Raw genomic sequence first — 16,019 nt, forward strand, 5'->3', positions numbered from 1 at the left:
CTCTGTCTCTTGAATTGCAATGGATGGGTCTGGCCATATTGATGCAGAATGCTCCATTCACTTGGACCGTACTGTACCACGAATCCCTTGTGGAAAAGTTTGTGCAGAAAAACACCTTTGACCACAAGTCCATCAGGCAGTGGTCTGCACATAACATTTTCAAGACCCCGCAGGAAAGAAAGATGGTGGATCCCATCAGATGGTTCACTGAACAGACTGTCAGTTATTTGACAGAATGCCTCATTGCCAGAAGTTCCAAACAAGCACCAAGATGCAGCTTGGCTAGTGGTAAGAAGATCCTTCATGCACGCCCAGAGGTCTCAGCGTCACCACATGCTGCCCTCGAAGCAGCTGCAGTGGGGGGAGGGGGGGAGACCATCGCCCACCCCCTACTGGAATGTGCATTTGCAAAGGTGGTCTGGAATAACATGCAATGGGTTTTTGTCAAGGCTCATCCCAAGCAGCTCTGTAACAGAAATTTGTGCTGTTCCCAGGGACCCACAGAGACAAACATCAACTGCTGCTGGAAGCCCATCAATTCGGTGAAAGACACTCTCTTGTCTGGCCGAAACGTGCTGGTCTTCCAGAACAAAAAACTGTCCACGACCCAGTTTTGCAAACTGGCACATTCCGAGGTCCAGGACTACGTACTAAGGGACGCACTGAGGCATGGGGCAGCCGGCACAAAGGTTCAAAGGGGAAAGGCCACAGTCTTAAGGCCCTCTGTCCTAGTACACAAGGGGCTGGAACTCATAAAAACCTCCAATTCTAAGTGTAGTGAGGAGCCCCAGAGTGCCATGTACACTATTGAAAGAAACTGAACTGTACTGTACTTTGTTAAATTTGAACTGTTCTGCAAAGTACTTTTACAAATTTTCTGAATAAAGTTAATTTTTTGAAATAAATGAGGCTATAATTCTAACAAAGGGTTCAATAATTCACATGGAACACCATTCCTACTAATTAAATAAGATGTTATACCCACAATCTATGAAGGGTACTATCCCAATTTTGTGCTCCCAACAAGCAGCACATATTGGAGCATGGGGCACAGAAAAATGCATGCCTGTTACACAGTCCACTTGACTTATGTATGTAAGTTAGTACTTAAACTCATCCTTCAGAAAGACAACAGCTGCTGTAACTGCACACAAAATATTATACAATCAAAAAATGTATACAATTAGAAGATTGTGTCTCTGGGAACTCTTGGAAAGTCATCACCTGAAACTATATGCAGAAGTGACTAGGATTTGATGCATCATGCTTGTCGAAAAATTGGATTAGGCTGTACAAATTCTCAGGGTCTTTATAGGAAATTAGCAACCAGCTGGGTCAATGTCCCTGAGACATGTCTTCATAGTATGCATCCGGCTGCCTCAAGAACAGAAATCCATCAAGTCATCTAATGATATTGCAGCAGATTAGCCTGTGCTATATAGCCACTAGTGCTTAATTTTGTTATTTGTTCTTTCAAGGTCTTAACATGTGAACAAATCCTATATAAAACTTGTCTACTCAAGTATTAAAAGTACTCCATTAACAAAATATTCATATGATCAATTTATAAAGCAAGGATATACGTTTAAACATCTGCTCATAACAACTTCAAATGTTAATTACATAATTATCTAGATTAGACCTTCACTAATAGGATTTATGGATTCTCACACATTGGATATTTAAAAATGGGCTATGTAGTATATTGGGATTGGACAGCTCCGGTTGAAGAGCCGACAGCATTGGTACAGGCTGCTGGGTTAACAGCCTCCTTCTGTGATGAATTTACTGAAATAAATTTGAACACAATGTCAGATGAAAATCTGACAGAAAATGCTGATCTCACCAGCATTCCCTGCATTTGGTTTTTATTTAAGTACTACGTTTGGCTTTGTGAACATAGCCCTATTATGAAATCTCAGAACAACCTCTATGCATTTAGCATTAACAGAAGAAGAAAAAATGAAAGATTCAGAAAAAGGCACACTCGGATGACAATACTCAAACACTTTAATTGGAAATGTAATATATTGGTTGCATCAGTAAGTTTTAACCAAAACAGCAAGGTTTACATGATGAGGATTACTTAAATAATGGGGGGAATGACACGCACAAACCTCACGTAATTTACAAGTCAGTAGGTGAACACAAAAAGTAAATGGAATGCTTCATTCTTGCCCAAAAAAAGTGATCCAAGAACCACAAACATAGTAAACAGAAACAAAAACTTAAATGAGTCCCCAATGTAAGCTCACAATAGACCTTTTCACAAATACAATTTTCAGACAAACACTGATCAAAAGAACACCAAGTGAATACAGATAAAAGCCATTTGACACATCCACACTAAGCCTTCCATACAGATCCTCCAACCTCCCCCACCATCACAGCATTCAATTGTTCAAAAGATTCCAGGGATTCTGTAATCATCACTACCTGGACATCCGTGGCATGTGATTATCATTCTTTGTGCGAAGGACATCTCGTCAAATATCCTAAATTTGCTCTTAACTTGTTTCAAATTCTGTTCTACTTCTTGGTTTCATTTAAAGATATGTTCTGAATCTACCTTTAGATTAGATTTAGATTAGAGATACAGCACTGAAACAGGCCCTTCGGCCCACCGAGTCTGTGCCGAACATCAACCACCCATTTATACTAATCCTACACTAGTCCCATATTACTACCAAACACCCCCACCTGTTCCTATATTTCCCTACCACCTACCTATACTAGTGACAATTTATAATGGCCAATTTACCTATCAACCTGCAAGTCTTTTGGCTTGTGGGAGGAAACCGGAGCACCCGGAGAAAACCCACGCAGACACAGGGAGAACTTGCAAACTCCACACAGGCAGCACCCGGAATCGAACCCGGGTCCTTGGAGCTGCGAGGCTGCGGTGCTAACCACTGCGCCACTGTGCCACTGTGCACATTTACCATGTTGTTTACCTTCTTAAATGCCTGATTGCTGTACACTGTTAAATTACAAAGTCTAAAATAAATCAGCAAGCTAAATGCTGAACTGAAGAAAAAGGTATCACAAAGGCAACTACAGTACTACCACTTTTTGCAAAAGTAGTGCATCATTTAAAATCAGCACGGTTAAAATATAAAGGCAGCATCAAACCAGGAAGAGAGAAATATTTCCTGGAACAACATCCAGTATGCTTTAATTCAGCTGTGCTTCAAAAAGTTCCATTCTAAGTTTTGATTAGTCAACAACGAAAATCCAAATAGTTTACAGTTTCAAAAAGCTTGCAATTCTCTCAATGCAGTCTCTTTTATCTTAACATGTAAACAGTAGGGATGAATATTAAATCTGAAGAAGTTGGGGTCTACCCAAACTTGAGGCAGTTCAACAAAATAAAACTAGGTTCAAGCTTGAATTTTTCCTCAGTAGCAAAATCATACTTATGGCAAAAACAAAAACAAAAGATTTCACCATCAATGAGCTAGAAAAGTGAATAGTTTCAGTGGTCTTGATCTGGCTTGAATTCAACCTGAAGCTGTTTGCTTGCACAAATGCTAACCTGTAAGGACAAGATCTAAGTACAAGCATAAAAAGTGATCTGAACCTATCTCCAATGTGCAAATTTTCAGTAGACATAGTTTCTTAAATACTGATAAATGATTAAATTACAAGGTGTAAAGATGCATTGCGCAAAGACCACATTCTTATGTGTGTAACATTTCCTCATCTTTTGATCTCTGCACATGATGATTCTGGTCATTTTTTTTATATATTGGGAGACAATCAGCAAGGTTGGTCTTCAATACGTGCTGCACTGCTGCATGGCTTCAAGCGCTTAGCTACAAGTGAATATAAAAAGAAAAATTAGTGCAAGTTATTTTAATTAACATAAGTACGAGAAAACAGGACCAGGCCAAATGGCCCCTTGAGCCTTCTCTGCCATTTGAGATGATCATGGCTGATCTTCTATGTCAACTCCACTTTCCCACACTATACCCATATCCAGATTCCCTTACTGTCCAAAAATCTATCGATTTCAGCCTCAATAACTGAGCATCCACAGCCTTCTGGGGCAGGGAATTCCAAACGTTCATAACCCTCCAAGTGAAGAAATTTCTCCCCATCTCAGTCCTAAGTATGGCAACTCCTTATCCTGAGACTATGATCCCAGCTCGGGACTGTCCAGCCAGGGAAACACTTCTCAACACCTACCCAGTCAAGTCTTCTCATAATTTTATATACTGATAACAGCACAAGTAACAAAAAGATCTGGGCTAATTTTGGAAAACTCTTATTTTGGTAACTTTGCGCTCTTCTGGAGATAGTGATAGCAACTTCTCACTTTTGGTACCATGTATCTGCATCAACAGGCCACATCAACGTGCAGTTCAAATGTTGGGCTTTGTTGCTGTACAAGAGTCATCTGGACAGGTACTTGAATGTGCAAGGCATAGAGGGATATGGAATTAATGCAGGCAGGTGGAATTAGTATAGATAGGCATTATGGTCAGCATGGACGCGGTGGGCCGAAGGGTCTGTTTCTATGCTGTAAGACTCTGATCTGATTTATTTATATTAGAGTAGTTTTCATGGTATTAGCAGCAACATCTGGCTGCCTGAGTTCCTCTGCCAGCAATGTGCCTGCAGCTCTGATAAAAGGATGCTATTTGTTGGTGGTGGCTGCCATTTACATTCATCATTGTAATAAAAACAAAAAGTACTGAAAATACTCAGCAGGCCAGGCAGCATCTGTGGAGAAAGAAACAGAGTTAATGTTCAGGTCAATGACCTTTCATCAGAACTGGGAAAAGTTAGAAATGTAATAGGTTTTACACAAGTGAAATGAGGAGAATAGAAAAAGAACAAAAGGGAATGTCTGGGATGGGGCGGAAGACAGGAGAGATTAAATGACAAAGAATTGATAGTACAGGCCAAAGCGAGTGGTAATGGGACAAGTGAAGAAACAAAAGGTGCGTCTAGAGGAGGTGTGAATGGCAAAATGATGAACAGCTGCCAGAATTACATTCATCATTGGCTGTGCTGCTGCCTCAAAGGTGCCTCCCTGCTCCACAGAAGCAACAGGTCCTCCTCGTTTACATTATAATTTTGGCATCAAAGTCAGGGTCATATGGGATCTTAACCTGTCTTAGGAAAGATATAGTTGACTGAAAATCCGGAGCGGAACCCCGTAGGCGGTCATGTGTCACCTTTGGCATGTTTCCGGCAGTTCCTGCAGCCATACTGGTGCCAAACGTCGTGCCTTGCACTCCTTTGGACCCCACCAGAAAGGCCGAGAGGGGGGTTTTGACGACTGGGCAACTTTCAACCTCCATAAATTTGCCCAGGCATGCGCCATGGAGAGGTCACTCCGTAGTTGCCTCACAGCAACTGAAACAACACGGAAGGCAGCAGTTACGGGTTATAAGTCAAGATAAATTGGCGTAGAAACTGGGCGCCACGGGTTGCCTTCGTCGGTGAGAGAGGTCATTGCACCTCACTGGACAGCTCAAACCGGGCAGCCCCCGGTCAATAAGGTTCCGACCCGCCACAGTCTACCTGCTTCAATGGGTGCTTGGAGCTCAGGGTCTTTGCCCGAAAGGTGGACTGTAACACCGCAACAAACAACACGAAAAAAGGAAAGAAGGTACCAGCCCTTCGCTTTGCAAGCTGGAACGTCAGAACTATGTGTCCTGGCCTGTCGGGGAAGACCTTACACAAATCAACGATTCTCGGAAGACCGCCATCATTAACAACGAGCTCAGTCGACTCAATGTAGACATTGCAGCACTTCAGGAGACTCGCCTCCCCGCGAGTGGATCTCTAGCAGAGCAAGACTACACCTTCTTCTGACAGGGCAGGGATCCTGAAGAACCAAGACAGCATGGAGTGGGCTTCGCCATCAGAAACTCCTTGCTCAGCATGATAGAGCCTCCCTCAAATGGCTCGGAACGCATACTGTCCATCCGACTGCTCACCACCTCTGGTCCAGTACACCTACTCAGCATCTATGCTTCAACACTCTGCTCCCCACCTGAAGCTAAAGATCAGTTCTACAAGGAACTCCATATCATTAGCAGCATCCCCAACACTGAACACCTATTCCTGCTGGGGGACTTTAATGCCAGGGTTGGGGCCGACCATGACTCATGGCCCTCCTGCCTTGGGCGCTATGGCGTTGGAAGGATGAATGAGAACGGGCAGAGACTGCTCGAGTTGTGGACCTATCATAACCTCTGCATCACCAACTCGTTCTTTCACACTAAACCCTGTCATCAGGTTTCATGGAGGCACCCAAGATCGCGTCGTTGGCACCAGCTAGACCTCATTGTCACAAGGCGAGCCGCCTTAAACAGTGTTCAAATCACACGCAGCTTCCACAGTGCGGACTGCGACACCGACCACTCCCTGGTGTGCAGCAAGGTTAGACTCAGACCAAAGAAGTTGCATCATTCCAAGCAGAAGGGCCACCCGCGCATCAACACGAGCAGAATTTCTCACCCACAGCTGTTACAAAAATTTCTAAATTCACTTGTAACAGCCCTTCAAAACACTCCCACAGGGGATGCTGAGACCAAGTGGGCCCACATCAGAGATGCCATCTATGAGTCAGCTTTGACCACCTACGGCAAAAGTGCGAAGAGAAATGCAGACTGGTTTCAATCTCATAATGAAGAGCTGGAACCTGTCATAGCCGCTAAGCGCATTGCACTGTTGAACTACAAGAAAGCCCCCAGCGATTTAACATCCGCAGCACTTAAAGCAGCCAGAAGCACTGCACAAAGAACAGCCAAGCGCTGCGCAAACGACTACTGGCAACACCTATGCAGTCATATTCAGCTGGCCTCAGACACTGGAAACATCAGAGGAATGTATGATGGCATGAAGAGAGCTCTTGTGCCAACCATCAAGAAGATCGCCCCCCTCAAATCTAAATTAGGGGACATAATCACTGACCAACACAAACAAATGGACCGCTGGGTTGAGCACTACCTAGAACTGTACTCTAGGGAGAATGTTGTCAAAGAGACTGCCCTCAATGCAGCCCAGCCTCGACCAGTCATAGTTGAGCTGGACATATAGCCAACCAAATCGGAACTCAGTGATGCCATTGATTCTCTAGCCAGTGGAAAAGCCCCTGGGAAGGACAGCATTACCCCTGAAATAATCAAGAGTGCCAAGCCTGCTATACTCTCAGCACTACATGAACTGCTATGCCTGTGCTGGGACGAGGGAGCAGTACCCCAGGACATGCGCGATGCCAATATCATCACCCTCTATAAAAACAAAGGTGACCGCGGTGACTGCAACAACTACCGTGGAATCTCCCTGCTCAGCATAGTGGGGAAAGTCTTTGCTCAAGTCACTCTGAACAGGCTCCAGAAGCTGGCCGAGCGCGTCTACCCTGAGGCACAGTGTGGCTTCCGTGCAGAGAGATCGACCGTTGACATGCTGTTCTCCCTTCGTCAGATACAGGAGAAATGCCGTGAACAACAGATGCCCCTTTACATTGCTTTCATTGATCTCACCAAAGCCTTTGACCTCGTCAACAGACGTGGTCTCTTCAGACTACTAGAAAAGATTGGATGCCCACCAAAGCTACTAAGTATCATCACCTCATTCCATGACAATATGAAAGGCACAATTCAACATGGTGGCTCCTCATCAGAGCCCTTTCCCATCCTGAGTGGCGTGAAACAGGGCTGTGTTCTCGCACCCACACCTTTTGGGATTTTCTTCTCCCTGCTGCTTTCACATGCGTTCAAGTCCTCTGAAGAAGGAATTTTCCTCCACACAAGATCAGGGGGCAGGTTGTTCAACCTTGCCCATCTAAGAGCGAAATCCAAAGTACGGAAAGTCCTCATCAGGGAACTCCTCTTTTCTGACGATGCTGCTTTAACATCTCACACTGAAGAGTGCCTGCAGAGTCTCATCGACAGGTTTGCGGCTGCCTGCAATGAATTTGGCCTAACCATCAGCCTCAAGAAAACGAACAGCGGCAGGACGTCAGAAATGCTCCATCCATCAATATTGGCGACCACGCTCTGGAAGTGGTTCAAGAGTTCACCTACCTAGGCTCAACTATCACCAGTAACCGATCTCTAGATGCAGAAATCAACAAGCGCACGGGAAAGGCTTCCACTGCTATGTCCAGACTGGCCAAGAGAGTGTGGGAAAATGGCGCACTGACACGGAACACAAAAGTCCGAGTGTATCAGGCCTGTGTCCTCAGTACCTTGCTCTATGGCAGCGAGGCCTGGACAACGTATGTCAGCCAAGAGCGACGTCTCAATTCATTCCATCTTCGCTGCCTCTGGAGAATACTTGGCATCAGGTGGCAGGACCGTATCTCCAACACAGAAGTCCTCGAGGCGGCCAACATCCCCAGCTTGTACACACTACTGAGTCAGCGGCGCTTGAGATGGCTTGGTCATGTGAGCCGCATGGAAGATGGCAGGATCCCCAAAGACACATTGTACAGCGAGCTCGCCACTGGTATCAGACCCACCGGCCGTCCATGTCTCCGCTATAAAGACGTCTGCAAACGCGACATGAAATCCTGTGACATTGATCACAAGTTGTGGAAGTCAGTTGCCAGCGTTCGCCAGAGCTGGCGGGCAGCCATAAAGACGGGGCTAAAATGTGGCGAGTCGAAGAGACTTAGTAGTTGGCAGGAAAAAAGACAGAGGCGCAAGGGGAGAGCCAACTGTGCAACAGCCCCGACAAACAAATTTCTCTGCAGCACCTGTGGAAGAGCCGGTCACTCTAGAATTGGCATTTATAGCCACTCCAGGCGCTGCTTCACAAACCACTGACCACCTCCAGGCGCGTATCCATTGTCTCTCGAGACAAGGAGGCCAAAGAAGAAGAAAGTTGACTGTGCTTTTCAATAACACATGAGAATTTGGTGTTTGGAAAAGGGCTTTCTCTTATATAAATCATACTGGCAGAATCAGATCTGACCACTCTTTGTGAGTAGTAAGTGGTAAGTAGAAGACAACGTTCCTGTGTGAAATCCACTTCGTCAAATATTCTAGTTAAGTAAACATTTGTTAGCAGTTAGCTCCTGCTGCTAACTATCGAAGTGTCTCATTTATTGATCTAATTGCATCAAGAACACCATGTACTCACGCTCTATAAGCTTCCACTTCTTCTGCTCAGAGTGAAGGAAGCTGCTGAGGTAGAAGATGACAGGTAGGAAAAGAAGAAACGTTGACACTGCGATGACTGGAATCGTGTCACTGCAGGGGACAGTGCAGTTATAGGTTTTGCTCCACAGCTGCCGTGTCAAGTTCATCTGAAAGCACCAAACAAAAAGAAACATATGAGGTCAAACTATTGAGACTAAAGTAAATTTTGTAAGTGGTCATATGCGTACTTAAAGAATGAGAGATTTCATATGCGTTGCTTGAGAAAGATCCTAGAGATCCATAGGCAGCATGGAGTCCCCAACACAGAAGTACAGCATAAAAACAGAAGGTGCTGGAAATACTCAGCAGGTCAGGCAGCACCGGTGGACAGAGAAGCAGAGTTAACGTTTCAGGTTTGTAAACTTTCATCAGAACTGGCAAGAACAGTTCTGATGAAAGATCACAGACCTGAAATGTTAACTTTGCTTCTCTTTCCAAAGATGCTGCCTGACCTGCTGAGTATTTCCAGCACCTTCTGTTTTTATTTCAGATTTCCAGCATCTGCAGCATTTTGCTTTTATTACAGAAGTATGGCAGCTTTCTAATTCACTAAGTATCATGGCAATGCTCAAGCGACATCTAGTACAATGGCTAGGTTACATCGTTAGAATGGGTGATGGTTGCCTACCAAAAGATGCACTGTATGCAGAGCTTGTTGGTGCCAGTCGACCTGCTGGGCAGCCAAAGCTAAGATACAAGGACTCATGCAAGTGAGACATCATTGCATGCCAGATTGACTTCAACAGATGGGAACAGTCTGCACAGGACCAAAGCACTTGGTGCTGAAGTCGCCACACTGGAGCACAGAAATTTGAAGAACTACATCTTCAGATTGCCACAGCAATGGCTTGCTCGAATTGAACTGTAATCCCACCTGAAGACTCACTACAGATGAGCAGTAAATGTCAATCATTGGCAATGATGCAAAGCCAAAGAAGTTAGAAATGTAATTATCAAGTCAAAATGACTCAAGATTCCACCGATACAAATAATCACTTTTGAAGTGCAGTGATTTCTTATATAGGCAAATGTGACACTGATTATAAACTAGCAATGCCCCCAAAAAGCAATGAGAAAAATGACCAGTTAGTCTGGACTTTTTTCAGGCATACTGATTGAGGAGGAATGTGTTCCAGACACTGAAGAGAACACCCAACTCTTCTTCGTACGGTGAGACAGAATCTTTAATGTCCATCAGAATTTCTTTGTTTAAGGTCTTATCCAAAGGACAGCATATCCAACAATGTAGATTAAGCATCAGGCCGTGGAAAACTGTTGGGTTGTCACAAAAACCAGATTTGTTAACGTCCTTTGAAGGGAAACTGTAAACTGCATTACCCAGTCTGGTTCACAGGACTAGACTTGCACTATTTTGACTCTTAAATGCCTACTGAGCTGGCCTATTAAGCCACATAAATTAACTCAGGGCAGGCAATAACTGTACTGCCAGTGTGCCCCGAGAACAAATTTAATAGTATGCAACACTCCTTTAGAACTGTACTAGAATATCAATCTTTAACCCACAACCATCTAACCCAATGCAACAGCGCCTCAATTAGCTGAGAACCTTAAAAATTATAATACATATTCCTTTTAGAAGGTTTTTACACCTTTCTACCTGAAAGTTTTGAGTGAGTTGGACTTTAACACAGAACTGATCATTTGCTAGTGTTATGATCACCTTGTTCATGGTTTGTATTAATTTTATAGAGGTATCTTTTAATTAGGGAAGTTAATGTTTTTGCAAGACAAATGAAAACATCTGGTTTGAGAAACTGGCAAACAAAACTAGGGTGGTTACAAATCAAAAGGGGTGGCCCATGTTTATTTAGTATGGGCATAATGGGAAGTGTGAAGCCCCTAAACAACAGGAACCTCTCAATTTCTTGGAAACAGTGGGCTGAATTTTACTGGCTCGCCGCCAAGATCGGCAGCAAGGTTCTAAGATGACGGCCTGCACAAACAGGATTTATTCTGCGGAGCCACCACGATATTTAGTGCGGCGGGTCTTTTACATGGCCAGGCCGGACTGCAACCCCCCCCACTCCCCTGATGTCATGGAGGGGGCGGGTGCTCCGTTCCCAGCAACGGTGTCCAGCACCACCGTGCAGGTAACGGTGCCATTTTTAAAGGGCTTCAAGGCCCTCCAATTCATTTAAAATTTTAAAGTTATAGGCAGTGTAATTTTAAAATGACAAACTTAACAGAAGTTTCAATACCCTCTCCCACGCCCATGACAAAACAATTTGTTTGCCCTCCCCCCACCAAAAAAAAAAACTTACCTTGCGATCCCGACCTTCCCCCACCCCAACCAAAATTTATAAACTTTGAACTTTACCCCTTCCCACCAACCCCTAGACCAATCAAAAACGTTCCCCCCACCCTGAAAATTTATCTCCTCCCCACTCCCCAACAGTGTCCTGCATCAGATCAGATCCGAAAGCATGGGAGTCCCGGCAACCAACCGGAATATGGCAGTGGGGAGGCTGACGGGAACAGGTAGGTCATTAATTAAAATATTTAAATCCTGCTCTCGTCACCGAGTGGTGGAGGGGCCGCCACAAAGCCTCGCTGCCGCCGGTAATATGGGGTGGGGCCTTCCCAGCGTTGAGGCCCATGGCATGCTTCTCCTGGTGGCATTTTCTGGGGCCCCCCGCCACGACCCCTGATGTCGGGGGGGCCAGTAAAATTCATCTCAGTGTGTTGCAGTTGCCGCAATCAGGGGTTTAAATTATTCATATGATTTCCCAGAACAAAGAGAAAATTTGGAGTTGGAAATAGTTTAAGTTGCTATCTGGGACATCCTACGTGTACTACATTGCTATGGAGTCAGATGATGCAGGGGGTGCCTGTTGGTGTTTTGATCTGTGTGCTTGCAGACAGACAAGCAGATGGCTGTTGGAAAAGCAGTGGGCTTCAGACAGGCTGTTGGTCACAGAGAAGGCAATTGGCTTTTGGAAAGCTGTTGGCTTTGAAAGCAGCTGGACTCAAGAGCAAAGAAGCCATCAGGAAGCAGGGGTGTTTCTGTTTTGAGTAAGGCCCGTGCTCAAGCTGGGAAGTCCAGATTTGGGAGATCTGATACCTTAGAAGACAGCTGAGAAATTAAGGAAATCGAAGTGAATTCCTAAAAATCGTGGTATACTTTGAATTGGTCACAGGGAAAGTGAACAAACTACCAAAATCCTGTAACATATAGGGGAACTCTTGGGATGGAAGTAAAAGTCAAATAGGTGCGTGCTGTTAAGATTTTAAGATTAAATTACAAGTCTTTCAAAATTGTAGTGTTACATTAGTTTTTGCTTTGTTTAACTCATACAGTAAAGTTTTTGTTTAAAACATGAAATCATGTGGCATAATTCTTTCAGTAACAACTGGAAATCTAACTTTCTCTTTTTAAAAGTTAACGGTCCCTAAAGGGATTGTAACACTAGCTTGAATACAACATCCCACCATTTTGACCAAAGGATCACTTTCAATGCATAAATGTGGGCCACAGTACAAGAAATTAGGAAGGCAAATAGTATGTTGGCCTTTAATGAAAGGGGGTTAACATACAAAAGTAAGGAAGTCTTGCTGTTGAGACCACACCTGAAGTACAGGGTACGTTTTGGTCTCTGTACCTAAGGAAGGATATATTTGCCTCAGCAGGGGTGCAACGAAGGCTCATTAGATTGACTCCTGGGATCAGAGGGTTGTCCTATGAGGAGAGATTGCATAGAATGGACCCATACTCTCTTAGAAGAATGAGGGATGATCTCATTGAAAGTCTAAGATTCTGAGGATCTGACAGGATAGAGCCGAGAGGCTGTTTCCTCTTGTTGAAAAGCCTAGAACTAAGGTCTCAGGACAAGGTGTCAGCCATTTCTGACTGAGATAAGGAGTTTTTTTCTTCAGTCAGGATGCTCAATGTTGAGTACATTGAAGGGAGACAGACAGATATTTGGATTCAAAGAATCAAGGGTCATGGGGACCAGCTGGGAAAAGTGGTGTTGAGGTCAAAGATCAGCCACGATCTTATTGAATGGCAGGGCAAGCTCAAGTGACTGTATGGTCTTACTCTAGCTCTGAGAAACTGTCTCAAGTGCATTCCACAAACTTGACCTCCAAACTACTTTAGCCAATTTGATTTGTACAGTCTATATGAAGATTTATGTCTCCCACGATTACTGCAAGCTCCTCTTACTTCTTGATTAAAACTCTATCCAACAGTATAGTTCACAGAATCGTTACAGCACAAGAGGCTGCCCTTTGGCCCATTGTGTCTGCATCAGCTCTCTGAATGAGCAATTCACCCATGCCATTCCCCCACCTTCTCCCCGTAATCCTGCACATTCTTCCTTTTCAGATAACAGTCCAATTCCCTTCTGAATGTCTCGATTGAACCTGCTTCCATCACATTCTCAGGCAGCGCATTCCAGATCCTAACCACTCACTGCATGAAGAAGTTTGTCCTCATGTCGCTTTTGCTTCTTTTGCCAATCACTTTAAATCTGTGCCCTCTTATTCTCGATCCTTTCACGAGTGGGAACAGTTTTTCCCGATCGACTCTGTCCAGACCCCTCTATCAAATCTCCTCTCAGCCTTCTCTTAGTTACTATAGTTACTATTAGGAGGCCTATAAACTACACCCACCAGTGTTTTTGCCCATTATTTCTTATCTCCACCCATACCAATTCCACTTCCTGCTCTTGCGAGCCAAGATTCTTCCAAACTTCTGTCCTTATGTAATCCTTGGTTATCAGGGCCACTCCATCTTTTTCTATTTTGTCTGTCTTTTCAAAACATCAAGTACTATAGAATATTTAGTTCCCAACCTTGTTCACCATCAAACTATGGCCGGAATAACCCACCCACCCACCCAAAGAGCAGGTTGGTGGCGGGCAGGGGCGTAAAATGGAGTGGGAGGCTCAGGGGGCCCTTTCCAACTCGCTCCCGCCTCCGCCACCATGAGAGGTAGAGGCTGCAGAGACAGACCCGCCTGCTCCAGGTCAATCAAGGCCCTTAAGTGGCCAATTAACGGCTACTTAAGGGCCTCCGTCTGCCACCACGGGGATTTTATCTTTGGCCGGTCGAGCGGCCCAGGCCTGAGAAAAGCCGCCTAACAAAAGCAGGTGAATTTCGACGGCCTGGGGTGGGGGGCCCTCATGATCAGGCACCCTGGGCTGGACGGAGGGTCGCTCCCGATGTCCCAACCACCAACAAGCCCCCCATTCCACCAAACGACCACCCTTGCCTCGCCAGGGCCTGACGGATCACCCCTGGTGAGGCCACAAAAACATAACTTTTTCCAAGGCGTCCTTCTTCTTCTTAGTTTAGAGATACAGCACTGAAACAGGCCCTTCGGCCCACTGAGTCTGTGCCGACCATCAACCACCCATATATATTAATCCTACACTAATCCCATATTCCTACCACATCCCCACCTGTCCCTATATTTCCCTACCACCTACCTACACTAGGGGCAATTGATAATGGCCAATTTACCTATCAACCTGCAAGTCTTTGGCATGTGGGAGGAAACCGGAGCACCCGGAGGAAACCCACGCAGACACAGGGAGAACTTGCAAACTCCACACAGGCAGTACCCAGAATTGAACCCGGGTCGCTGGAGCTGTGTGGCTGCGGTGCTAACCACTGCGCCACTGTGCCGCCTTCTTGTTGATGCTGGGTTGCTTGCGGTGGCACTGCTGGGAATAAGAGCTGCTGGCCTGCAGATTGGCCGGCTGCTCCATTAGGTGGGACTTCCTGCCTCAATGAGGTGGAAGTCCCACCTCAGACTATTAAGGGCCTGGGGACCGTAAAATGCAGTCTGGATCCCCAGGCCAGGCAGAGGCAGGATCGCCACCAACTTTTCAGTTGGTGGACAGCTCCCGTCCAACAAAAGTAAAATTCCGGCCTATGTCTCTACAAAGGCTATTAGATCAAATATATTTATCGCTACTTGTGCCATTCATTTATGATATCTTGTTATGTATGCTTTGCGCATTCAAATAAAACACCTGTAATTGTAATTTTAAATTTTTTCCTGATTTGGCCTTATTCACCGATGCAATACTACCGTTAAACATTGTGTCCCACTTTACTCAAATCGCTACACTGTTCTGTGGCCTCAACTTTTCTCTTCATATTTGTAAATTTCCCTTCACTTGAACCCTCCCACTGCCATTTTAGTTTAAAGCCCTATCCACAGCCCTATTTGTGCGTTTGTTATAACAATTCAGCACATGATGATATGGGTTCAGCTACAGTTCCAGTTTGCTGAAAAATAGCTCTAGACCAAAGAACCAAATATACTCAATGCCCCTTGCATCAACATAGGTTTAGAATTAGATTGCTACTGAGGTTTGGTAGTACCACAGTTCTCAATGTACTTACTGCATCAACGATGTCTATACACAGGCGCTGTTTATTTGCCATTCCATTATACCATTTAGTCAAATTATTGTAAGAAACTTTACACTTAATGCAAAGATCAGAATGGTTGCCATGATCTGGGCGTTCCTACAAAACATAAAAATGAAAATTATTGTATTTCACTTTGTGGCACAATGGTTAACCCACCAAGTCACCACACATATACATTCTAGATTACAGGATCTGATGAGACAGATCACAGGGTTGAAGGTATGGGCTCACATGGGCTCAGAAAAAGTAGCCACTGGGAAATGCGAGAGGAGACAAATAGACTGTTTACACATAAAACTCTAGAGGCATTAAAATAAGATGCCAGAACTGCAGTCTGTTGTGGTGGTAGAGAATTATGATGTAGTGGGAATATCAGAATCATGGCTAAATCCCAATAACAGAAAAGAACGTTTAGGGATATAGTGTGTGTTTAGATAAGCTAAGATATGA

The 16,019-nt window shown here is 44.7% G+C and overlaps 1 protein-coding gene across 2 annotated transcripts in view; it reads right to left on the reverse strand.

The window, feature by feature from the left end:
* Positions 1-1,992: 1,992 nt before the first annotated feature.
* The window catches only part of ostm1 (osteoclastogenesis associated transmembrane protein 1), a 32,561-nt gene continuing 18,534 nt past the window's right edge, over positions 1,993-16,019 (reverse strand). For both annotated transcript variants that reach the window (XM_068027164.1, XM_068027163.1), the window contains exons 4-6: positions 15,540-15,665; positions 9,106-9,271; positions 1,993-3,815 (exon numbers count right to left, since the gene is read on the reverse strand). In XM_068027164.1, coding sequence (XP_067883265.1) covers positions 3,760-3,815; positions 9,106-9,271; positions 15,540-15,665 — 348 coding nt within the window. In that variant the 3' untranslated portion in view covers positions 1,993-3,759. The remainder of the gene's footprint in view (positions 3,816-9,105; positions 9,272-15,539; positions 15,666-16,019) is intronic.

The sequence above is a fragment of the Heterodontus francisci genome, chromosome 3 (assembly GCF_036365525.1).
Source record: "Heterodontus francisci isolate sHetFra1 chromosome 3, sHetFra1.hap1, whole genome shotgun sequence".
Classification (NCBI taxonomy): Eukaryota; Metazoa; Chordata; class Chondrichthyes; order Heterodontiformes; family Heterodontidae; genus Heterodontus; species Heterodontus francisci.